At 44.1% G+C, this 26,505-nt stretch overlaps 1 protein-coding gene across 1 annotated transcript in view; it reads right to left on the bottom strand.

The window, feature by feature from the left end:
- Nucleotides 1–26,505, bottom strand: part of ADCYAP1R1 (ADCYAP receptor type I) — a 158,362-nt gene that overhangs the window by 43,556 nt on the left and 88,301 nt on the right. Inside the window, exons 7-9 of the mRNA XM_044293524.1 lie at nucleotides 25,347–25,407; nucleotides 23,260–23,329; nucleotides 22,218–22,309 (exon numbers count right to left, since the gene is read on the bottom strand). Of these exons, the coding sequence (XP_044149459.1) occupies nucleotides 22,218–22,309; nucleotides 23,260–23,329; nucleotides 25,347–25,407 (223 nt within the window). The remainder of the gene's footprint in view (nucleotides 1–22,217; nucleotides 22,310–23,259; nucleotides 23,330–25,346; nucleotides 25,408–26,505) is intronic.

Genomic DNA, 26,505 nt, shown 5'->3' with positions numbered 1-26,505 from the left:
AACTACTGATTGGAGGAGGTGCAAGGTTTGGACCCCCAATTATCTGATACTGATGACCGATTCCTGAGGATAAGGCCTCATGCACACAACCGTTTTTTTTTTAAGGTCCGCAAAAATGGGGTCCGTAGGGCCGTGATCCGTGACCTTTTTTTCGTCCGTGGGTCTTCCTTGATTTTTGGAGGATCCACAGACATGAAAAAAAAGTCGTTTTGGTGTCCGCCTGGCCGTGCGGAGCCAAACGGATCCGTCCTGAATTACAATGCAAGTCAATGGGGACGGATCCGTTTGACGTTGACACAATATGGTGCAATTGCAAACGGATCCGTCCCCATTGACTTTCAATGTAAAGTCAGGAGTCCCTTTTATACCATCAGATCAGAGTTTTCTCCAATCCGATGGTATATTTTAACTTGAAGCGTCCCCATCACATGGGAACGCCTCTATGTTAGAATATACCATTGGATTTGAGTTAGATCGTGAAACTCAGATCCGACAGTATATTCTAACACAGAGGCGTTCCCATGGTGATGGGGACGCTTCAAGTTAGAATATACTAAAAGAACTGTGTACATGACTGCCCCCTGCTGCCTGGCAGCAGGGGGCAGACCCCCCCCTGTATTTAACACATTGGTGGCCAGTGCGGCCGGCCTCCCCTCCCTCCCCTGTAGTTAACACATTGGTGGCCAGTGCGGCCGGCCCCCCCTCCCTCCTTTGTAGTTAACACATTGGTGGCCAGTGCCGCCGGCCCCCCCTCCCTCCCTCCCCTGTAGTTAACACATTGGTGGCCAGTGCCGCCGGCCCCCCCTCCCTCCCCTGTAGTTAACACATTGGTGGCCAGTGTGGCCAGCCCCCCTCCCCTGTAGTTAACACATTGGTGGCCAGTGCGGTAGTACTGTAGATTAATTGGTGGCCAGTGGGCCCCCCCTCCCTCCCCCTCCTAATTAAAATCTCCCCCCCTATCATTGGTGGCAGCGGAGAGTACCGATCAGAGTCCCAGTTTAATCGCTGGGGCTCCGATCGGTAACCATGGCAACCAGGACGCTACTGCAGTCCTGGTTGCCATGGTTACTTAGCAATTTGTAGAAGCATTATACTTACCTGCGAGCTGGGATGTCTGTGACTGGCCGGGAGCTCCTCCTACTGGTAAGTGAAAGGTCTGTGCGGCGCAGTAGCTGCAGTAGCGTAATGGTTGCTATGGTTACCGATCGGAGCCCCAGCGATTAAAGGGGTTGTCCAGGTTCAAAGCTGAACCTGGACAGCCCTCCATTTTCACCCCGGCAGCCCCCCTGACATGAGCATCGGAGCAGTTCATGCTCCGATGCTCTCCTTTGCCCTGCGCTAAATTGCACAGGGCAAAGGCTTTTTTTAGAGTTCCGGTGACGTACCGGGGCTCTCCATGGGGCTGACAGGAACCCGGTGACGTCACCGGCACTGATGGACGGGATTTGGCTCTGCCCTAGCCAGTAAAACGGCTAGGGCAGAGCTAAAGCCCGCCCCTCAGAGCCGGTGACGTCACCGAACACACTGCCGGGCGGAAGTTACCGCCCAGCAGTGAGTTATTGAAAACAAAAGAGCCCGTGCCCTGCGCGATTTAGCGCAGGGCACTGGAGCGCATCGGAGCATGAGATGCTCCGATGCTAGGCTCAGGGGGGCTGCCGGGGTGAAAATAAGGGTATGTCCGGGTTCAGCTCTGAACCCGGACAACCCCTTTAAACTGGGACTCCGATCGGTACTCTCCACTGCCACCAATGATAGGGGGGGAGATTTTAATTAGGAGGGGGGCCCACTGGCCACCAATGAATCTACAGTACTACAGGGGAGGGAGGGGGTGCCGGCCGCACTGGCCACCAATGTGTTAACTACAGGGGAGGGAGGGGGTGCCGGCCGCACTGGCCACCAATGTGTTAACTACAGGGGAGGGAGGGGGGGCCGGCCGCACTGGCCACCAATGTGTTAACTACAGGGGAGGGAGGGGGGGCCAGCCGCACTGGCCACCAATGTGTTAACTACAGGGGAGGGGGGGGGCGACCGCACTGGCCACCAATGTGTTAAATACAAGGGAGGGAGGGGGGCCCCACTGGCCACCAATGAATTTAAAACTGGGGAGGGAGGGGGGTCTGCCCCCTCCTGCCTGGCAGCACATGATCTCTAACAGGGGGCTATGATACGCACAATTAACTCCTCAGGTGCAGCACCTGAGGGGTTAATTGTGCGGATCACAGCCCCCTGTAAGAGATCGGGTGCTGCCAGGCAGGAGGGGGCAATTATGTACACAGTTCGTAGTATATTCTAACTAGAAGCGTCCCCATCACTATGGGAACGCCTCTGTGTTAGAATATACTGTCGGATCTGAGTTTTCACAAAGTGAAAACTCAGCTCTGAAAAAGCCTAAAGTAGCCTACGGCCACGGACCACGGACGCGGATGCCAATCTTGTGTGCATCCGTGTTTTTTCACGGACCCATTGACTTGAATGGGTCCGTGAACCGTTGTCCGTCAAAAAAATAGGACAGGTTCTATGTTTTTTGACGGACAGGAAACACGGATCACGGATGCGGCTGCAAAACGGTGCATTTTCCAAATTTCCCCCAAAAAAAACGGAAAACGGCACAATGGCCACAACGGTCATGAGCATGAGGCCTAAGTCAATAATATCATTAGCTCAGAAAATCCCTTCAAGAGTAAGATATGGACACAACATGCAAACTGACAAAGCTAGACACACAAAACATGTAGGACGTCATCATGCACAACAACCACAGCAATGGCGCAGGGCGGAGCACACTTACAGTGTAACGATGGAGAGCTCAGACATCTTGAATGAGTAGTGGTCAGACCTCTTACTGTTACAGAAGCATTTCTGAAGGCAGCTGATGGACATGACAAGATTAACACATATCAGCTGAGAACATGCCTGACCATGGACAACAAAGAACAGGAGAAAAACAGAATAGACACCTCACAGGACACGAACCAACATACTACATACTGAATACGGCATGTAAGGAACTAATTTTAGAGGATGGGGTCATAAACACAATGGGGCAGATTTACTAATCCGAATGTAGTCAGCACGAGGCCGACTAAAAGTGCCCCAAATTTTTCACAGTGGCTCAAGTTTGGTACAGGCCTACACCGGTTTACTCCAAGATATTACTTGACTTACTTTGCATCAAAATTTGGAGCAATTTTCACAATTGTTTTCAATCTAAAGACACAAGCCTTTAACTAAACCAAGCACCGGAGATGTGCAGAATAATACCAAGATCTATCAAGGTACAACACAAGAATATACCATATGGATTAGTATTATAAGAGTTATGTATTTGTACATAGGGGCAGTATTATAGTAGTTATATTCCTGTACATAGGAGCAGTATTATAGTAGTTATATTATTGTACATAGGAGCAGTATTATAGTAGTTATATTCTTGTACATAGGAGCAGTATTATAGTAGTTATATTCTTGTACATAGGAGGCAGTATTATAGTAGTTATATTACTGTACATAGGAGCAGTATTATAGTAGTTATATACCTGTACATAGGAGCAGTATTATAGTAGTTATATTCTTGTACATAAGAGCAGTATTATAGTAGTTATATTCTTGTACATAGGAGCAGTATTATAGTAGTTATATTCCTGTACATAGGAGCAGTATTATAGTAGTTATATTCTTGTACATAGGAGGCAGTATTATAGTAGTTATATTCTTGTACATAGGAGCAGTATTATAGTCGTTATATTCTTGTACATAGGAGCAGTATTATAGTAGTTATATTCTTGTACATAGGAGCAGTATTATAGTAGTTATATTCTTGTACATAGGAGCAGTATTAAAGTAGTTATATTCTTGTACATAGGAGCAGTATTATAGTAGTTATATTCTTGTACATAGGAGCAGTATTATAGTAGTTATATTCCTGTACATAGGAGCAGTATTATAGTAGTTATATTCTTGTACATAGGAGGCAGTATTATAGTAGTTATATTCTTGTACATAGGAGCAGTATTATAGTAGTTATATTCCTGTACATAGGAGCAGTATTATAGTAGTTATATTCCTGTACATAGGAGCAGTATTATAGTAGTTATATTCTTGTACATAGGAGGCAGTATTATAGTAGTTATATACCTGTACATAGGAGCAGTATTATAGTAGTTATATTCTTGTACATAAGAGCAGTATTATAGTAGTTATATTCTTGTACATAGGAGGCAGTATTATAGTAGTTATATTCTTGTACATAGGAGCAGTATTATAGTAGTTATATTATTGTACATAGGAGGCAGTATTATAGCAGTTATATTCTTGTACATAGGAGGCAGTTTTATAGAAGTTATAGTCTTGTACATAGGAGCAGTATTATAGTAGTTCTATTCTTGTACATAGGAGCAGTATCATAGTAGTTATGTTCTTGTACATAGGAGGCAGTATTATAGTAGTTATATTCTTGTACATAGGAGCAGTATTATAGTAGTTATATTATTGTACATAGGAGGCAGTATTATAGAAGTTATATTTTTGTACATAGGAGGCAGTATTATAGTAGTTATACTCTTGTACATATGAGCAGTATTATAGTAGTTATATTCTTGTACATAGGAGCAGTATTATAGTAGTTATATTCTTGTACATAGGAGGCAGTATTATAGTAGTTATACTCTTGTACATAGGAGCAGTATTATAGCAGTTATGTTAGTGTAGAAATAAGCAGTATTATAGTAGTTATATTTTTGTACATAGGAGAAATAATATAGTAGTAATATTCTTGAACATAGGGAGCGGTATTATAGTAGTTATATTCTTGTACATAGGAGGAAGTATTATAGTAGTTATATTCTTGTACAATGGAGCAGCATTATAGTAGTTATCATCTTGTACATAGGAGCAGTATTATAGTAGTTATATTTTTGTACATATGAGGCAGTATTATAGTAGTTATATTCTTGTACATAGGAGGAAGTATTAGAGTAGTTATATTCTTGTACATAGGAGCAGTATTATAATAGTTATATTCTTGTACATAGGAGGAAGTATTAGAGTAGTTATATTCTTGTACATAGGAGGCAGTATTATAATAGTTATATTCTTGTACATAGGAGGAAGTATTAGAGTAGTTATATTCTTGTACATAGGAGACAGTATTATAGTAGTTATATTCTTGTACATAGGAGCAGTATTATAGTAGGTATATTCTTGTACATAGGAGGCAGTATTAGAGTAGTTATATTCTTGTACACAGTTGCTGTATTAAAGTAGTTATATTATTTTACATAAGAGCAGTATTATAGTAGTTATATTCTTTGCCAATTTTCTTTTGATTCAAGCAGTAGCAAAGTATTACAAAAGGTACTAAAATCTCATAACATTAACAAGTAGTACAAGGATAGTCATATTTTCACACAATATGTAGGTTCACATACACTGTAGCTGGAAACCACAATTAAAATATATTTATGGTATAATCATGTTAATAGGAACCTGAGATTGGGTGAGTGCCTAATATAGCATATAGATGACCCAGGGGATCACATTTACACGAAGACAAGGGTAACACTAAGAAAACTGATGGATCGGTAGGTGGGTAACATGTAAGGAGGGAGGGAGGAGAGGGGGGGTAGGATTACTGTAGTAATGACGATAAGTTTGGAGGATCAAGCAAAGCCGCGAAATAGTAGTTATATTCTTGTACATAGGGGCAGTATTATAGTAGTTATCATTTTCTTCCTAGAATACAGGATTATAATAGTTATATTACTATATATAGGGGCAGTATTATAGTAGTTATCATTTTCTTCCTAGAATACAGTATTATGGTAGTTATTATCCTATATGTAGGGGGCAGTATTATAGTAGTTATATTCTTGTACATAGGAGCAGTATTATAGTAGTTATATTCCTGTACATAGGAGCAGTATTATAGTAGTTATATTCTTGTCCATAGGAGCAGTATTATAGTAGTTATATTCTTGTACATAGGAGCAGTATTATAGTAGTAATATTCTTGTACATAGGAGCAGTATTATAGTAGTTATATTCTTGTACATGGGAGCAGTATTATAGTAGTTATATTCTTGTACATAGGAGCAGTATTATAGTAGTTATATTCCTGTACATAGGAGGCGGTATTATAGTAGTTATATTCTTGTACGTAGGAGGCAGTATTATAGTAGTTATATTCTTGTACATAGGAGGCAGTATTATAGTAGTTATATTCTTGTACATAGGAGGCAGTATTATAGTCGTTATATTCTTGTACATAGGAGGCAGTATTATAGCAGTTATATTCTTGTACATAGGTGGCAGTATTATAGCAGTTATATTCTTGTACATAGGAGCAGTATTATAGTAGTTATATTCTTGTACATAGGAGCAGTATTATAGTAGTTATATTCCTGTACATAGGAGCAGTATTATAGTAGTTATATTCTTGTACATAGGAACAGTATTATAGTAGTTATATTCTTGTACATAGGAGCAGTATTATAGTAGTTATATTCTTGTACATAGGAGCAGTATTATAGTTTTTATATTCTTGTACATAGGAACAGTATTATAGTTTTTATATTCTTGTACATAGGAACAGTATTATAGTAGTTATATTCTTGTACATAGGAGCAGTATTATAGCAGTTATATTCTTGTACATAGGAGCAGTATTATAGTAGTTATATTCTTGTATATAGGAGCAGTATTATAGTAGTTATATTCTTGTACATAGGAGCAGTATTATAGCAGTTATATTCTTGTACATAGGAGGCAGTATTATAGTAGTTATATTCTTGTACATAGGAGCAGTATTATAGTAGTTATATTCTTGTACATAGGAGCAGTATTATAGTAGTTATATTCTTGTATATAGGAGCAGTATTATAGTAGTTATATTCTTGTACATAGGAGCAGTATTATAGTAGTTATATTCTTGTACATAGGAGCAGTATTATAGTAGTTATAGTCTTGTACATAGGAGCAGTATTATAGTAGTTATATTCTTGTACATAGGAGGCAGTATTATAGTAGTTATATTCTTGTACATAGGAGCAGTATTATAGTTTTTATATTCTTGTACATAGGAACAGTATTATAGTAGTTATATTCTTATACATAGGAGGCAGTATTATAGTAGTTATACTCCTGTACATAGGAGGCAATATTATAGTAGTTATATTCTTGTACATAGGAGCAGTATTATAGTAGTTATATTCTTGTACATAGGAACAGTATTATAGTAGTTATATTCTTGTACATAGGAGCAGTATTATAGTAATCATTTTCTTCCTAGAATACAGTATTATAGTAGTTATATTCAATCATACAGGAGACATATTTTATTAGATTAGATGTTATTTGAATGACTACAATAAAGATCCGAAGCTTTACTGGTGGATGGAGAACTTCTTGCGTGCAGTATTATAATAAGCGGGTAGTATTGTAGCAGTTTGGTACTGTGTTATTTCCCAAATTTCTCATTTTTATGCATGATAGTGCAGGATACTGGATAGTAAATGTGAATGTAGTTATTCTGTCTTGATATATCAGAGGTTTGTTACAGTATATCAACTGTTTAGTAACATACACTACCTTTGGATTTGTACTATTGTATTTGTCATCTTGTTATCAGCGGTGCAGGATGTTTTCATGTTTATCTATACACATTAAATAGTAATTAATCACATATTAGTAGGAATCTCTCTGTTTTTCATGCATTAGTTGAATAGAGAAGACACTGTTTTAGCAGTAACTAGAGATGAGCAAATTTGAAAAAAATTAGATTCGGCCAGTTCGCCGACTTTTTTTTTTTTTTTTTGGTTCAATCTGAAATTATTTGTGGCAAATCACGTTAAAAACTGTAATTTCCGGGCTGCAGAGAGCCTTTATAGTGGTGTAGAACACTGTGCCTTGCAGTAACACACATAGAGAGTCTGCTGTGGTAGTGAAACAATACTGTGAGTCCGTATGACATGCAGATGACAGGTGTCGCTCTTAGAATCACTGAACACGTCACTTATTTGGGCAGTCACGGGGCCAAAACTGACAAAATAAATTAAGTATCAACAGCCTTACAGGTCGATGTTAGCGCCAAGAAGAAGAGCTCTCCTTTTACACCGTCTTCAGCTGATTCCACATAGATGTCTACAGAACCTGTTCTTATACAAGTAGAGCCCCCCGACTGGAGAGGGTATAAGTGTAGTGTCCCACTAGGTAAAGGTGGGCACTACACAAGGGTTAATATGTCTATTGCATTAATGTAATGTTTAATGTGCATTTCCCTGTATTACCTGGGTGTCAGGCCTGTCAGGGTGCAGTTTAGCCTCCCAGACGTTAGAGGGAGCTAGAGAGCACTAGGTATATATATGTAGGCCCAGACAGGGGAGAAGTTAGTGTATGCCAGGGGACTAGAAGTGAACATAGTCAGCCTGAAGCTCCTGAGGCTAAGCTTAGCTCAGTAGAGTCACCCCAGAAGAAGAATCTACCTCCTGGGAGCAACCTGCAGCCACCTTCAAACCCAGCAGAGACATAACACCCAGCTCAGAGAAGTAAGCAGAGGGGCAGAGGTACTTTAGTATAAAGCAAGGGTCAATACTGGAGGAAGATTTATACACCAAGGATTCAAGCCAGCAATTAGGCATCCGGGCCTTGGGATCCAGCCAGCTAGCATAGCTGAGGGGATAGAGCAGCATTGTACTGCAAAGCATCAACTGTTTACCCTCCAAGTATCTTGCAAGATTTATGCCTGCCATATTGTGAAGTGAACCTGCTGCATTTGTTGTAAAGGACTGCATCATTATCAACTGTAACTGTCTGTACAAAGTTGGACTGTTCTTCCAAAGTAAAGCAACGTTTGGTTTACCATCTGTGTACTCTATTACTACTCCTACAAATCGGTGTGCCACCGTTACAGGCACTGGCGTCACGATCCTTAAAGGGACCTTGCCTCAGGCACTCAAAATACCTGCAACAGCCAGGGCACCTCATCCACCATCAGGCCTGGTCCCTAAATACAGAGTGTGCCCCAGAGGAACTTGTGTCTACCTCTCCTTCACTGCCGCATGACTGCCCAGGGTTCCCCTCCAAACAGTGAGTAACCCTCGATTGCCTATAACCGTGACCTCACTATCGCAATACCCTGCAGGTCTGGCGTGCTGCATCAGCAGTAAGTCTGTGTTGACGTCACTGATTATTTTGCCCTTCCTCTGATCCTTCAGAACAATAACCCCCCAAAAAAGCATTCTGTCTGTTGAGCATCTGCCTTCACTCTGTCAGCATTTGGTCAGTAATCAGCAATCAGTATTGCAAAATAAAACAGGAGTGGATCCAAAACATAGATGACGCGTGAATGGAATATTTGCATGTCTTCTGTGTTTTGTACCCACTCCTGCTTTTGGCTACCAAATCACAAGCCAATTCTGATGGGACCATACAGGCCTTACAGCTGCTACACAGACAGGATCTGTTGTGCGTCTCATTTTTCCTTCCTTCTGACAGATCAGAAGAAGGGTAAAATAAATGATGATGTCAGCCAGGCCGAAAGGCAAAATAGTGGCCCAGTCATGAAGTAGGGAGGGTGAAAACAGCATGAGAACTCCACAGAGTGGCCCAGCGACAAAGTCAGGAGATTTCGGCAGCATCAGGAGGAGGCCACATAGTGGCAAGGTGACAGTGTGGAGGTGGCGGCAGCATCAGGAGGCCACAAAGCGGCACAATGACAGAGTGTGGAGGTGGCGGCAGCAGCATCAGGAGGAGGCCACAGAGTGGCACAATGACAGAGTGGAGGTGGCATCAGCAGCATCAGGAGACCACAGAGTGGCAAGGTGACATAGTGTGGAGGTGACAGCAGCATCAGGAGACCACAGAGTGGCAAGGTGAAATAGTGTGGAGGTGGCAACAGCATCAGGAGACCACAGAGTGGAAAGGTGACATAGTGAGGTGGTGGAAGCAGCATCAGGAGACCACAGAGTGACCCGGTGACAGAGTAGGGAGGTGGGTGACAATAAGAGTACCAGCTGAAGATAGTGGGTGAAAGAAGGAACACTTGGCATCAGATGTGTGGCATCAGGCGGGTGGCAGCATCAGAATAGTGGCTGAGGCAGGTAGCCAGAAGAAACCGGTATCTTTTGTCAAAGTGTTGGTGTGGCACCATGGATGATCTAGTCCAGGCATGTCCAAACTGCGTCCCTCCAGCTGTTGCAAAACTACAACTCCCAGCATGCCCTAATAGCTGTAAGCTATCCAGGCATGCTGGGAGTTGTAGTTTTGCAACAGCTGGAGGGCCGCACTTTGGACATGCCTGATCTAGTCTGATGCGCCAGGCATTGGTGGGTGGAAATCCTGGCTGATCCACGCCTGATTAATCTTGACAAAGGTCAGTCTCTCCACATTTTGGGTGGAGAAGCGAGTTCTTCTTGGGGTAACTATGGCCCCCGCCGCACTAAACACTCACACTACTGGCCGGGCAGGACAGCTATTCAAGGGCAAACTCTGCTAGTTGCGGCCACAAATCCAGTTTGGCTGCCCAGTAGTCCAGCGGATCTTCAATGTGGGGTGGCAGGGTACTGTCCAAGTATGCCACCACCTGCTGGTTCAGGTCCTGCTCCAGGTCTAGCTGCTGCTGCTGGTGAGTAATTTCTTCAGTTCAGCCCTTACAGGGCTCATGTGGCCGTGAGATGTAGGCGCCACGTCTCCAGTCCTCTGACCAGACAGATTTACCAGAATCTGTTCCAGGACATGAAGCAGCGGAAGGACATTGTGTCGCCTCCTCAAAGGGCCTGAGCAAATGGCAGGTGTCACACATGAGCTGCCACTGGCCGACATCGAAGTTACTCAGAGGAGTACTCCTGTCTGCTTGGATCATCAAGAAATTGTTTATGGCCTTTCTCTGTTCGTATAGTCGGTCCAATATATGGAGGGTGGAAACGTCGCATATCAGCCTATGTTGGGGGATGCCGTTCTGCTGCTTCAAAGAGGGTGTGCTTTGTACGAGTACGAGTTGCTGAAGTGCATGCAAAGTTTCCTGGCAACTTTTAGGATGTGTTGCACATGGGTTTAAGACATCAGGAACTGCTTGACAACCAGATTGAACACGTGTGACATGCAAGGCGCATGGCTCAGCCCTCCTTGAAGAAGCGCCAACACCATGTTATTCCCGTGGTTGGTCACCATAGGTCCGACTTTGAGTTGTCGTGGAGAAAGGCAGGATTTGATTTTTTTAGGCGGAAGCATCGTCATCTGGCCAAGTTGCTGGTGTGGCTGTGCAGGCACCATATTCACCTAGTGGGCCGTTAAGGACATGTATTGTCCTTGACCGTAGTTACAGCTCCACACGTCGGCGCTGCCGTGCACTTTGGCAGACACAGACAGGCCCAAGAATTGGCCCACCTTCTGTTCTACATGTGTATGCAGGGCTGGTACTGCCTTTTTGGCAAAGAAATGACGGCTTGGGACTTTCCACCTCGGCTCGGCACAAGCCATCAGTTCTCTGAAAGGTGCAGAGTCGACCACTTGGAAAGGGAGGGACTGCAGCACCAGCAACTTGGACAGGAGCACGTTCAGCTTCTGCACCGTTGGATGAGTGCACGCATACTGTTGTCTCTTGGCAATCGCTTCGGTGATCGATTACGGAATAATTGATGAAGAGTAGGAGGGCGAGGAGCAGAAGCATCAGGACCAGCAGATGATGGGAAGGACAGACAGCTCCCTTCGGCTAAGGTGGTGGAGCCTTGACTGCCAGAAACAGAGTGCGTGCCACTGGGTGATGCAGCAGTTTCTGCGGCAGGATGGCCCACTACATCGGAGCCATGGTTCTCCCAGGCCACTTTATGGTGATGCTGCATATGCTCTACGCTGCTCTCCTCATCACTAATTGCCCGCCTAGTGGAAGAATCGGCGGATGTCTCCTCCACATCTTGGCTGGGCAGTAGCTGCTGACTGTCCTCTAGTAGCTCGTCCTCGTTGTATAGTGGGGCAGAGCCCACAGCATATAAAACTTCTCTGGCTGAGGGAACAGGAAAGGACAGAGGCAGGTTGAGGACAGTTGAGGGCACAGGCCCTGCTCCCGGGCCATGCCAACTAAAGGTTGTGTCTGACGAACCCACTGACTCTTGGCTGGGGGTGTCTGAGGTCACTTGGGACGAAGTGGATGACGAGTCAACCATTCAAGAACCACTGGGTTGCTGGTCAAGACACGACCGTTAGATGACACCGGGAGCTCAGGCCTCTTCTGCGAGCCCTGCTGCCACGGCCCCTTACTCTGCTGCGACCTGTGCCTGCGCCAGTAACATTCAGGCCTCTGCCACTCCCCCGTGCAAGGCCTGGCACTTCTCTGTCTGACATACTGTTAGATCTAATAAATAAATAAAAAGTAAAATAAAAAAATACAAAAAAAGTCAGTAATTTTATCACTTCACCACACAACGGCTAAGAAACCTTTTTTTCCCCCACTAATACACGCAAAAAAGGGCTTTAGAACATATAACTGCACTGCTGAACCGCAAATAACCTTTTTTTGTGTGCAACTTATACATGCCAAAAATGGCTGTAATTTTCGAACTTCACCACCCAACGGCTAATAAGCCCTTTTTTCCCACTAATACAAGCCAAAAAATGCTTTAGAACATATAACTGCACCTCACAAGGGCAAATAAGGCGTATAAATATTTCCTTGTAATAAACCCTGTTAATGGCTGTATCACTCAGCGCTTGCACAACAATAATAAGAACTGTTTGCTGGAATTGCAGAGCTGTATAATGGTAATTTGGGTCTCCAGTCAGTGCAGAAAGGTGTAATAGGATTGTTATTATTACCCAGGCTGTAACCTCCCATAATGAACCCTGTTCTACATAAATGCTGTGGAATGGTTCCTCCCTATCCTTTCCCTACACAATGAAGTCTTTTCTAGCACTGTCCCTAGCGCCTGCTGACGTCTCTCCCTGCACTAAGTACACTGGAAAATGGCAGAATCCAAGATGGCTGAGGCTATTTACAGGGCTGTGACATCACAGGGCCGGCTGGCTGCTGATTGGCTACATGCATGGCATTATGGGTGATCCCGCCTTCCCAGATTTCCTTGCTCCATGTCCTCACAAGTGCAGCAGCCATTTTAGCCATTCGGATTCGGTTAGAAATCGGATTTTTCCTGAAATTCTGATCGAATTCCACTTCGTCAGCTTCGATTCACTCATCTCTAGCATTAGCAGACACGTCTGACATCTGGTAAACGGACTTGACATTTTCTAGTGAGGATGTCTGACATTTTGGGTCTGTGAACAAGGTAGGTGTTGAATACTGAGCACTTTCTGTAGGAACACTGGCAGAACTTGTGACTGACAATGAAGAAATGGCAAAGGTGGAAGCCACAAAAACATCAGAACAGTGTAAGTCCATGAATCTGACACCTGATAATTCAGCACTCCCACCATGCAAGATTCCATACGCTGTACCATACATTCTTGAAAAAAAGGCGTATTCTGATCCCAAGGCTATGGATACCACACTGGAAATGGGCTTATAATCGAAACCATCTTGATAACGTAGATGTAAACTTCTGTTCTGATTAATTTCATCTTCTTCATCGTCAGTAAATGGGAAAAGCTAAGACTGAATCTACCTGAAGCTGCCACTAGGGGGAGATCATGTTATACTTATACAGCTTCCATTGGTCTCAATAAGAAAGCTGAGCAGGTTCTTTAAGCTCCTCCTCCTCTGGTGTCCACAGGAAGCTAGAATTGCATTTAGTCATCAGTGCCTCCATAACAGAAAGAATGATAGTGCCTCTGTATTCTTATCACAGTGCCTCCACAGCAGAGACAGCCACAATGGTTCTTATCACAGTGCCTCCACAGCAGAGACAGCCACAACCGTTCTTATCACAGTGCCTCCACAGCAGAGACAGCCACAACGGTTCTTATCACAGTACCTCCACAGCAGAGACAGCCACAATGGTTCTTATCACAGTGCCTCCACAGCAGAGACAGCCACAACCGTTCTTATCACAGTGCCTCCACAGCAGAGACAGCCACAACCGTTCTTATCACAGTGCCTCCACAGCAGAGACAGCCACAACCGTTCTTATCACAGTGCCTCCACAGCAGAGACAGCCACAACCGTTCTTATCACAGTGCCTCCACAGCAGAGACAGCCACAACTGTTCTTATCACAATGCCTCCACAGCAGAGACAGCCACAACCGTTCTTATCACAGTGCCTCCACAGCAGAGACAGCCACAACCGTTCTTATCACAGTGCCTCCACAGCAGAGACAGCCACAACCGTTCTTATCACAGTGCCTCCACAGCAGAGACAGCCACAACCGTTCTTATCACAGTGCCTCCACAGCAGAGACAGCCACAACGTTCTTATCACAGTGCCTCCACAGCAGAGACAGCCACAACCGTTCTTATCACAGTGCCTCCACAGCAGAGACAGCCACAACTGTTCTTATCACAGTGCCTCCACAGCAGAGACAGCCACAACCGTTCTTATCACAGTGCCTCCACAGCAGAGACAGCCACAACTGTTCTTATCACAATGCCTCCACAGCAGAGACAGCCACAACCGTTCTTATCACAGTGCCTCCACAGCAGAGACAGCCACAACCGTTCTTATCACAGTGCCTCCACAGCAGAGACAGCCACAACCGTTCTTATCACAGTGCCTCCACAGCAGAGACAGCCACAATGGTTCTTATCACAGCGCCTCCACAGCAGAGACAGCCACAACCGTTCTTATCACAGTGCCTCCACAGCAGAGACAGCCACAATGGTTCTTATCACAGTGCCTCCACAGCAGAGACAGCCACAACGGTTCTTATCACAGTGCCTCCACAGCAGAGACAGCCACAATGGTTCTTATCACAGTGCCTCCACAGCAGAGACAGCCACAATGGTTCTTATCACAGTGCCTCCACAGCAGAGACAGCCACAACCGTTCTTATCACAGTGCCTCCACAGCAGAGACAGCCACAACTGTTCTTATCACAGTGCCTCCACAGCAGAGACAGCCACAATGGTTCTTATCACAGTGCCTCCACAGCAGAGACAGCCACAACGGTTCTTATCACAGTGCCTCCACAGCAGAGACAGCCACAACGGTTCTTATCACAGTGCCTCCACAGCAGAGACAGCCACAACCGTTCTTATCACAGTGCCTCCACAGCAGAGACAGCCACAATGGTTCTTATCACAGTGCCTCCACAGCAGAGACAGCCACAACCGTTCTTATCACAGTGCCTCCACAGCAGAGACAGCCACAACCGTTCTTATCACAGTGCCTCCACAGCAGAGACAGCCACAATGGTTCTTATCACAGTGCCTCCACAGCAGAGACAGCCACAACGGTTCTTATCACAGTGCCTCCACAGCAGAGACAGCCACAACGGTTCTTATCACAGTGCCTCCACAGCAGAGACAGCCACAACTGTTCTTATCACAGTGCCTCCACAGCAGAGACAGCCACAACCGTTCTTATCACAGTGCCTCCACAGCAGAGACAGCCACAACCGTTCTTATCACAGTGCCTCCACAGCAGAGACAGCTACAACGGTTCTTATCACAGTGCCTCCACAGCAGAGACAGCCACAACCGTTCTTATCACAGTGCCTCCACAGCAGAGACAGCCACAACCGTTCTTATCACAGTGCCTCCACAGCAGAGACAGCCACAACCGTTCTTATCACAGTGCCTCCACAGCAGAGACAGCCACAACCGTTCTTATCACAGTGCCTCCACAGCAGAGACAGCCACAACCGTTCTTATCACAGTGCCTCCACAGCAGAGACAGCCACAACGGTTCTTATCACAGTGCCTCCACAGCAGAGACAGCCACAACCGTTCTTATCACAGTGCCTCCACAGCAGAGACAGCCACAACTGTTCTTATCACAGTGCCTCCACAGCAGAGACAGCCACAACCGTTCTTATCACAGTGCCTCCACAGCAGAGACAGCCACAACTGTTCTTATCACAATGCCTCCACAGCAGAGACAGCCACAACCGTTCTTATCACAGTGCCTCCACAGCAGAGACAGCCACAACAGTTCTTATCACAGTGCCTCCACAGCAGAGACAGCCACAACCGTTCTTATCACAGTGCCTCCACAGCAGAGACAGCCACAATGGTTCTTATCACAGAGCCTCCACAGCAGAGACAGCCACAACCGTTCTTATCACAGCGCCTCCACAGCAGAGACAGCCACAATGGTTCTTATCACAGTGCCTCCACAGCAGAGACAGCCACAACGGTTCTTATCACAGTGCCTCCACAGCAGAGACAGCCACAACGGTTCTTATCACAGTACCTCCACAGCAGAGACAGCCACAACCGTTCTTATCACAGTGCCTCCACAGCAGAGACAGCCACAACCATTCTTATCACAGTACCTCCACAGCAGAGACAGCCACAATGGTTCTTATCACAGTGCCTCCACAGCAGAGACAGCCACAACCGTTCTTATCACAGTGCCTCCACAGCAGAGACAGCCACAACCGTTCTTATCACAGTGCCTCCACAGCAGAGACAGCCACAACTGTTCTTATCACAGTGCCTCCACAGCAGAGACAGCTACAACCGTTCTTATCACAGCGCCTCCACAGCAGAGACAGCCACAACCGTTCTTATCACAGTGCCTCCACAGCAGAGACAGCCACAACCGTTCTTATCACAGTGCCTCCACAGCAGAGACAGCCACAACTGTTCTTATCACAGTGCCTCCACAGCAGAGACAGCTACAACCGTTCTTATCACAGCGCCTCCACAGCAGAGACAGCCACAACCGTTCTTATCACAGTGCCTCCACAGCAGAGACAGCCACAACCGCTCTTATCACAGTGCCTCCACAGCAGAGACAGCCACAACCGTTCTTATCACAGTGCCTCCACAGCAGAGACAGCCACAACCATTCTTATCACAGTGCCTCCACAGCAGAGACAGCCACAATGGTTCTTATCACAGCGCCTCCACAGCAGAGACAGCCACAACCATTCTTATCACAGTGCCTCCACAGCAGAGACAGCCACAACCGTTCTTATCACAGCGCCTCCACAGCAGAGACAGCCACAACCGTTCTTATCACAGTGCCTCCACAGCAGAGACAGCCACAACCGTTCTTATCACAGTGCCTCCACAGCAGAGACAGCCACAACCGTTCTTATCACAGTGCCTCCACAGCAGAGACAGCCACAACCATTCTTATCACAGTGCCTCCACAGCAGAGACAGCCACAATGGTTCTTATCACAGCGCCTCCACAGCAGAGACAGCCACAACCATTCTTATCACAGTGCCTCCACAGCAGAGACAGCCACAACCATTCTTATCACAGCGCCTCCACAGCAGAGACAGCCACAACCGTTCTTATCACAGTGCCTCCACAGCAGAGACAGCCACAACCGTTCTTATCACAGTGCCTCCACAGCAGAGACAGCCACAACCGTTCTTATCACAGTGCCTCCACAGCAGAGACAGCCACAACCGTTCTTATCACAGTGCCTCCACAGCAGAGACAGCCACAACCATTCGTATCACAGTGCCTCCACAGCAGAGACAGCCACAACTGTTCTTATCACAGTGCCTCCACAGCAGAGACAGCCACAACCGTTCTTATCACAGCGCCTCCACAGCAGAGACAGCCACAACCGTTCTTATCACAGTGCCTCCATAACACTAACAGGCACAACAGCTCCTGGCAGAGTGCCTCCAAAACAAAGATAACTACACCTAGGCTTCCCAAACTGTGCCTCCACAACAGCTTCCCAAGCAGTGCCTCCTTAAAAGAGAAAGTCACACCAGCTCCTGTGACAGTGTCTAAATAACAGAGGAAGGCACAACAGCATCTATCACAGTGCCTCCATAACAGACACAGCCAGCCCAGCTCCTGCCACATTGCCTCCATAACAGACATCCATAAAAGCTCCCGTCAGAGTAGCCTTCATAATAGAGACAGCCACACCAGATACTGTCAAAGTGTCAAAATAATAGAGGAAGTCACACCAGCTTCTAACACGGTGCCTCAACAATGGACAGCCACAAAAGCTCCAGCCCCAGTGCCTCCATAACAGACATCCATAAAAGCTCCTGTCAGAGTGCCTCCATAAAAGAGACAAGCACAATAACTCCTGTCAGAGTGCCTCCATAACAGACATCCATAAAAGCTCCTGTCAGAGTGCCTCCATAACAGAGACAAGCACAATAACTCCTGTCAGAGTGCCTCCATAACAGACAGCTACAACATAACAGAAACATCCCCAATAGCTCCATCCACAGTACAGACATCCATAACATAGACAGGCACACCAGCTACTGTCAAACTGTATCCATAACAGATGCCATAATAGCTCTTGTATCAGTGCCTCCATAACAGAGACAGCTACAACAGGGCCAGCCACAGTGCCTCCATAACAGAGACAGCTACAACAGGGCCAGCCACAGTGCCTCCATAACAGAAGTCCATAACAGCTCCTGGCAGAGTGCCTCCATAACAGACATCCATAACAGCTCCTGTCAGAGTGCCTCCATAACAGCTCCTGTCAGAGTGCCTCCATAACAGCTCCTGGCAGAGTGCCTCCATAACAGCTCCTGGCAGAGTGCCTCCATAACAGCTCCTGGCAGAGTGCCTCCATAACAGACAGTCAGAACTATGCTTTCGACATTACATCTATAATTGTAACAGTTACAATAGCTCCTCAATACAATGACTGTCCTTGTGGGGCAGAAAGGCTGTCGGTGTAATGTCCTTTTAATGTCCTTTTTATGTCCTGACCAGTTGCCATTACTGGTGGACACACATAGGGTTTAGGCTTGAAAAATGTAAATTAATAAAATGAAAATGTAAAATGAAAACAAGATGCAAAGATCCCTCCAATTGTATACATACTGTAAGTATAAGGTTGTATACGTTTAGCAAGCACAATCTCTAATGTCCAAAAATAGGCCAAATATCAAAGGAGCTTTCCAGTATTTTAATAAATGGACAATCTGTATCTGTGGAATATGCCAGCTTCAATGTGGGATTAGCTGGAGTCCCGCTAGTCGGCAGAATGATGGGTTTAAATGGGAAGAGCGCCTTAGATTACTGTGTGGTAATGCCTGGTACTTGCACCTCAGATCTACTCACTGCCATGACGAGCTGATTAGGGGGCCCCCTGAGGTCAGACCCCTGCAGATCATACAGTAATGGCCTAATATTAGTAAAGACCATAAAGTCACAAATCCAAGGAAACCTCATTATAGGGTTAATGTAACTTTATCTTATGTAAATTTATCTCCACTGCTACAGTGTATCCTAGAACAATGTGTGACGAGAAATGTCACCTTGTCACTGTCACACAGTAACAGAATGACAGCACAGATAAGGCGAAGGCAGCCGTAATTATAATACAGACTGACGAGAATCTGACATTATAAGCTCGTTACATTACAAATCAACAGGAAGGACTGAAAAGGTCACAAACCTCATTACAAATAGCAAGTAATAAACGGCTAAGGAGGCAGTTTTTTAAGAGATTTTTGACAGATGCTTAATGGTGAGGAATTCTAAATGAAAGGGAAACACCCTCCAAGCTGCTATATCCTGGGTATTTTCTGTATCTACTGTATTTATATATATTGCTGTGGACCATACTGGTATAACCTGGGCATCTCCTGTATATAATTATATATGTACAGCTGGTATAACCTGGGCATCTCCTGTATATAATTATATATGTACAGCTGGTATAACCTGGGCATCTCCTGTATATAATTATATATGTACAGCTGGTATAACCTGGGCATCTCCTGTATATAATTATATATGTACAGCTGGTATAACCTGGGCATCTCCTGTATATAATTGTATATGTACAGCTGGTATAAGTTATACATCTACTTGTATATAGGGATATAGATCATGCTGGTATAACCTGGGCATCTTCTGTATATAAATATATATGTACAGCTGGTATAAGTTATACATCTTGTAAATAGTGACATTGAACACGCTGGTATAACCTGGGAATTTTATGTATATAGTTATATATGTACAGCTGGTATACATTATACATCTTCTTGTGTATATAGTGATATGGACCATGCTGGTATAACCTGGGCATCTCCTGTATATAATTATATATGCACAGCTGGTATAACCTGGGCATCTACTGTATATAATTATATATGTACAGCTAGTATAACCTGGGCATCTACTGTATATAATTATATATGTACAGCTGGTATAACCTGGGCATCTCCTGTATATAATTATATATGTACAGCTGGTATAACCTGGGCATCTACTGTATATAATTAAATATGTACAGCTGGTATAACCTGGGCATCTCCTGTATATAATTATATATGTACAGCTGGTATAACCTGGGCCTCTCCTGTATATAATTATATATGTACAGCTGGTACAAGTTATACATCTTCCTGTATATAGTAATATGGACCATGCTGGTATAACCTGGGCATCTCCTGTATATAATTATATATGTACGGCTGGTATAAGTTATACATCTTCTTGTATATAGTAATATGGACCATGCTGGTATAACCTAGGCATCTGCTGTATATAATTATATATGTACAGCTGGTATAAGTTATACATCTTCTTGTATATAGTAATATGGACCATGCTGGCATAACCTGGGCATCTCCTGTATATAATTATATATGTACAGTAGATATAAAAAGTCTACACACCCCTGTTAAAATGTCAGGTTTCTGTGTTGTAAAAAATTAAGACCAAGATAAATCATTTCAGAACTTTTTCCACCTTTAATGTGACCTATAAACTGTACAACTCAATTGAAAAACAAACAAATCTTTTAGGTGGAGGGAAGAAAACAAAAAAAAACAAAAATAATGTGGTTGCATAAGTGTGCACACCCTCTTATAACTGGGGATGTAGCTGTGTTCAGATTAAGCAATCACATTCAGAATCCTGTTACATAGGAGTCAGCATACACCGGCCATCATGTAAAGTGCCTCTAATTAATCCCAGATAAAGCTCAGCTGCTCTAGTTAATCTTTCCTGAAATTTTCTTAGTTGCATCCCACAGCAGAAGCCATGGTCCACAGAGAGCTTCCAAAGCATCAGAGGGATCTCATTGTTAGAAGGTATCAGTCAGGAGAAGGGAACAAAAGAATTTCCAAGGCATTAGATATACCATGGAACACAGTGGAGACCGTCATCATCAAGTGGAGAAAATATGGCACATTTTTTACATTACCAAGAACTGGACGGAAAAGACGAGAAGAAACTGGTCTGGGAGGCGACCAAGAGGCCTACAGCAACATTAAAGGAGCTGTAGGAATATCTGGCAAGTATTGGCTGTGTGGTACATGTGACAACAATCTCCCGTATTCTTCATAGGTCTGAGCTATGGGGTAGAGCGGCAAGACGAAAGCCTTTTCTTACCAAGAAAAACATCCAAGCCAGGCTACATTCTGCAAAAACACATCTGAAGTCTCCCAAAAGCATGTGAGAAAAGGTGTTATTGTCTGATGAAGCCAAGGTGGAACTTTTATGAACAGTTCCAAATACCAGTCAATATTGGCCCAAAACCTTCAGGCTTCTGCTAAAAAGCTGAACATGAAAAGGAACTTCATCTTTCAGCATGACAACGACCCAAAGCATACACCCAAATCAACCAAGGAATGGCTTCATCAGAAGAAGATTAAAGTTTTGGAATGGCCCAGCCAGAGCCCAGACCTGAATCCGATTGACAATCTGTGGGGTGATCTAAAGAGGGCTGTGCCCAGGAGATGCCCTCGCCATCTGACAGATTTGGAGGGTTTTTGCAAAGAAGAGTCAAAATGTGCCATGCTGATAGACTCAGACCCAAAAAGACTGAGCGCTGGAATAACATCAAAAGGTGCTTCAACAAAGTATTAGTTTAAGGGTGTGCACACTTATGCAACCATATTATTTTATTTTTATATTTTTTCTTCACTCTAGCTAAAAGATTTCAGTTTGTTTTTCCATTGAGTTGTACAGTTTATAGGTCACATTAAAGGTGGAAAAAGTTCTGAAATTATTTATCTTTGTCTCATTTTTTTACATCACAGAAACCTGACATTTTAACAGGGGCGTGTAGACTTTTTATATCCTCTGTACAGTTGGTATAAGTTATACATCTTCTTGTATATAGTGATGATGGGAAATATATATAAAATAACCTCACATGACGTTTAGTTTTCTTCAGAAAATATCAGAAGTGACACGTTGATATCTTTGTACTTACAGGTAAATGCTGGACTCGTTGCCTCCGATGTCGGGGGACTGAAGCTTCTGCACTAAAATAATTATTATTCCCACAAACAGGACAAAATTGATCTGTTGGAGAAAGTGAGAATTGAAAACTGGAAACAATGTCGGATTTCATACATTTCTCAGAAACTTATTATCACATTCTTATGAGAGAGCGAGATGGAAACAAGATAGAGGCTGTCAGAGCGAGCTGCCCGAGACACTGGAAACTGCTCTGCTGAGGTGTGATATAAGATGATTACGCGGTTTTGGTATGGGCTCGGTGTAGAAGATATTCTATGTCTAGATTTGTGCCAAAATTCAAACCAGTTAGGGGTTTAGTTTTATTATATCTGTCAAATGGTTTTAGGTTGTGTCTTTCATTTTAAACCATGCCACAGCATACAAATTTTAATTTGTTCCCAATCTACTCATTTTCGCAGCTTAAAGTTCTTGTTGCACCAAAATTTATATCTAAAAAGTTCGACCAAAGAGAATCTGGGACCTACGTGAAAAAGGGCCAATCCCAGTGTCGACCAGATCTATAGACGTGGTCATTCCACGATTCCACTCACTTTAGTAGGGCTGGGCTTGGTCAAAGATAATGGCCACCAGAATTGACCTGTCCATTGTAGGTCCCAGCTGTCAGACTCCTTCAGTCTTATGTTACATTATTGGGACAACTGAAGGGTTATGGAGGAACTCGATAAAACCGCACATATCCAGTACTTTAGCTTTTCGCTTACATACTAAAAGTGATATCACAGACACAAAACAAACCTAATGATCATCTTTATGTTTCTCCAATTTTTCAATATATTAACAAAACGTGCAAGCAAAACCTTGTGCGGCTGCAATTCACATCACAACCACTTGGTGGCCACACATAGACACATATAATATAAACATCTCAAAATACACATCTGACGCCCTTCATCTCAGGAAGTTAAGGAAGGGACCATCTGTATAATAGGTAGGAAATACAATATTACCAGCCACCATTTACACTTTTTGTCATCTCTCTAGATTAGACTTACCATGATGGAGCCAATGACGGGACCTTTAATCACCCACCAGAGAGCCACACTGTCATTCATTTCCCAGCACCTACAAACATAATAATCCCAATATCATTCTCTAATCCTATCAAATAATACAATTATAATGTATAAAGCCAGACTGTTGGACAAAGCCCCCTGTAATAGCCCCCCGGTACCAGTATGAAAGGTTACAATTACAAAATTTTAAGGATTTAAAAAAATATTTACTTAGATTATTTGGTGAGTAATTCAAGATTAAAATCAGCCCAATGCCAATTGACTTTTTCTAAAGCCAACAGGATAGTTCTGTTCATTAAAAGAGTTAATAATAATTTGATCAGCACAAAGGTTTAGGACTTTTAGATTTAAAAAAAAATTATTGCATTTTATTGAATATTTACCCAGACTGAACACCATTAGGGGCCCTGAATGCAAATGAGCCAATCAATTCTAAAATTTCAGTATGTCACCAGAATTTTTCCAAAAGTTCTGTGAGAGAGAGAGGGGAGAAGAGAGGGAGAGGAAAGAGTACAGGAGAGAGCAGACAGAGGAGAGGAAAGAGTACAGGAGAGAGCAGACAGAGGAGAGGAGAGAAAATCAAAGAGAAAGAGAAAGAGAAGAGATGAAAGAGGAGAGGACATACAATTAAGGACAGAGGAGAAATAAGAGAGGAGAAGAGATAGAGGAGAGGATATAGAGGAGAAGGCAGAAGAGAGAGAGAGCGAATGGACAGGAGATGGGGAGGAAGAAGAGAAGAGAAGAAAGGAGAGCAAATCAAAGAGAGGAGAGGAAAGATAAGAGGGTAGATAGAGATGAGAGGAAAGAAAGGAGAGAAGAGAAAGAAGAGAAGAGATGAGAGAGAGTTGAGTGAAGAGACAATATAGGCGAGTTCAGAAGAGAGGAGAGATAATCAAGGAGAGAGGAGAGGAAAGAGAAGAGAGGAAATAAGAGAGACAGGAGAGGAGAGGAAAGAGAGGACAGAAGACATGAGAGAGACTTAAAAGATAAAAGAAGAAGGTGAGGAGAGGGAATCAAGGAGAGAGAGGAGAGCAAAGAGTAGAAAGAGAGGAAATAGTACTGGAGGGAGCAGAGACAGGAGAGGTGAGGAGAGGAGAGAGAATTAAGGAGAAGAATGAGAGACAAAAGAGGAGAGGAGAATAAATGAGAGAAGAGAGGAGAGGATAGCGAGGTGAGGACCAGAAAGAGAGAGAGAGAGGACAGGAGATAGCGGAGACAGGACAAGAGAGAGAATCAAGGAGAGAAGAGGAAAGAAAGAGGAGATGAGAGAGGAGAGGTGAGAAGACAGAAGACAGATTCGAGGAGAAGAGAGAGAAGAGAAGAGGCAAGAAGAGAGAGAGGAAAGAGAGGAGAGGAAGAAAAGAAAAGATGAAAGAGACTCAAGGAGGAGCAAGAGAGCAGACGTTAAGAGAAGAGAGACAAGGAGAGAGAGAGCAATGTAGAGGAAAGAAAGGAAAGAAGAAGAGAAGGGAAGGGAGAGACTTAAGGAGAGGAGAGACAAAAGAGAAGAGGAAAAAGAAGATAGAGAGGAAAGAGAGGAGAAGAGAGAGAAAAGGAGAGAGAAAGAAGGCAAGAGAAGGGGGAGACTCAAGGAGAGGAAAGAGAAACTTTTCAGGCAGTTAGCACACTTTCGGTCTGAGTTGAATTTATTCTGACCTGAATCAATTTGAACTGCTGATTTGGTTAAATCAGACAAGAAGTGAATTTTCTGAAATTTGCTCATCTCTGGACTTGCCTGATGTGGGGTTTCACTTTCTCTTGGATCAACCAGAGCAGCCAATCACTACTGACTTTGTTCTTTGGCCACTGTACATAATTACTTGTGTCACACATTGAGGCCTTAAAGGAACACTACAGAATAAAACTGATATACAGTGCCCACCACCATTCACAGAACACAAGATTACCTTGCAGTAGGCACCATTGTGTAAACCTATATTATTCCAATGTTTCTCAGGGGGCCCTGAGGGGGAGGGTGGGTTAAAACTGTACCACCGTATTTAACCCATGTGGCTTACACCACCGTATAAGGCTGCAAGCGGCAACTGAACACATCTTATACGTACCCCGCGTTATCAAAATGGAGTCTTAAGACGGCCCATATGGTCACACATATCAGTGGAGTACCTGAAAAAGAGGAGAAGTTGTCAATCAAGCTGCAAAAAATGTATTTAATTGGCCTGGTCATGTGGCATGGGCAACATAAGGCTCACCGCACAAAGTGAACCCCATTATAGCAGAGCGGGGTGCAAACACACAGAGTTCAGTCTATACAACATCGACAAAGATATTATCTGTCCACAATTCCATCATAGATCTACATAGGGGTCAGATTTTCTGACAGTGTCCATATTCCTCCAGCTTTGCTGCATGCAGCCTTAGAATTACAAGATAAAATGCTGGATACTTGGAGCTACCACTTGGGGGAGCTAAATGAATAGGGATTTATTCTGCTCCCAAAGTACTCCTTCTCTTTTATATAATCTGTATGCACTGAGCTCCCCCTACTGGCAACTGCAGGTAGACTGATTATCATGATGCGAAAGTTGCAGGGGAATAGTCTGCAACTTTCTAATAAACTGGGTTTTCAATTCAGCATGTATTACTGGGGCATGCATAGATCCAGAATGCATTACTTGGGGAAGGTGGGGGGGGGGGGGGGCATGTAGATCGAGCTCCAGCATGTATTACTGGGGGAAGCACACATATTCAGCATATATTACTGGGGAGGGCACACAGATCCAGCATGTATTACTGGGATGACAGGGGGAACAAACAGATCCAGCATATATTACTGGGGACACACACAGATCCAGCATGTATTACTGGGGGGACACACAGATCCAGCATGTATTACTGGGGGGGGAGGCACAGATCCAGCATGTATTACTGGGGGGGGGGGGGCACAGATCAAGCATGTATTACTGGGGGAACACACATCTTAGTGGGGACACACACAAATCCAGCATGTATTACTGGGAAGGACACACAGATCCACAACATATTACTGGGGAACACACATCTCCAACATATGTTAGTGGGGGGGACACACAGATCCAGCATATATTACTGGGGGACACACAGATCCAGCATGTATTACTGGGGACACACACAGATCCGTAACATATTACTGGGGGGACACACAAATCAAGCATATATTACTGGGGGGAACACACATCCCCAGCTTATGTTAGTGGGGGGACACACAGATCCAGCATATATTAT

Source organism: Bufo gargarizans, chromosome 5, assembly GCF_014858855.1.
Source record: "Bufo gargarizans isolate SCDJY-AF-19 chromosome 5, ASM1485885v1, whole genome shotgun sequence".
NCBI lineage: Eukaryota > Metazoa > Chordata > Amphibia > Anura > Bufonidae > Bufo > Bufo gargarizans.
The sequence above is the reverse complement of the archived record's forward strand: the minus strand, read 5'-3'. Positions and strand labels throughout refer to the sequence as shown.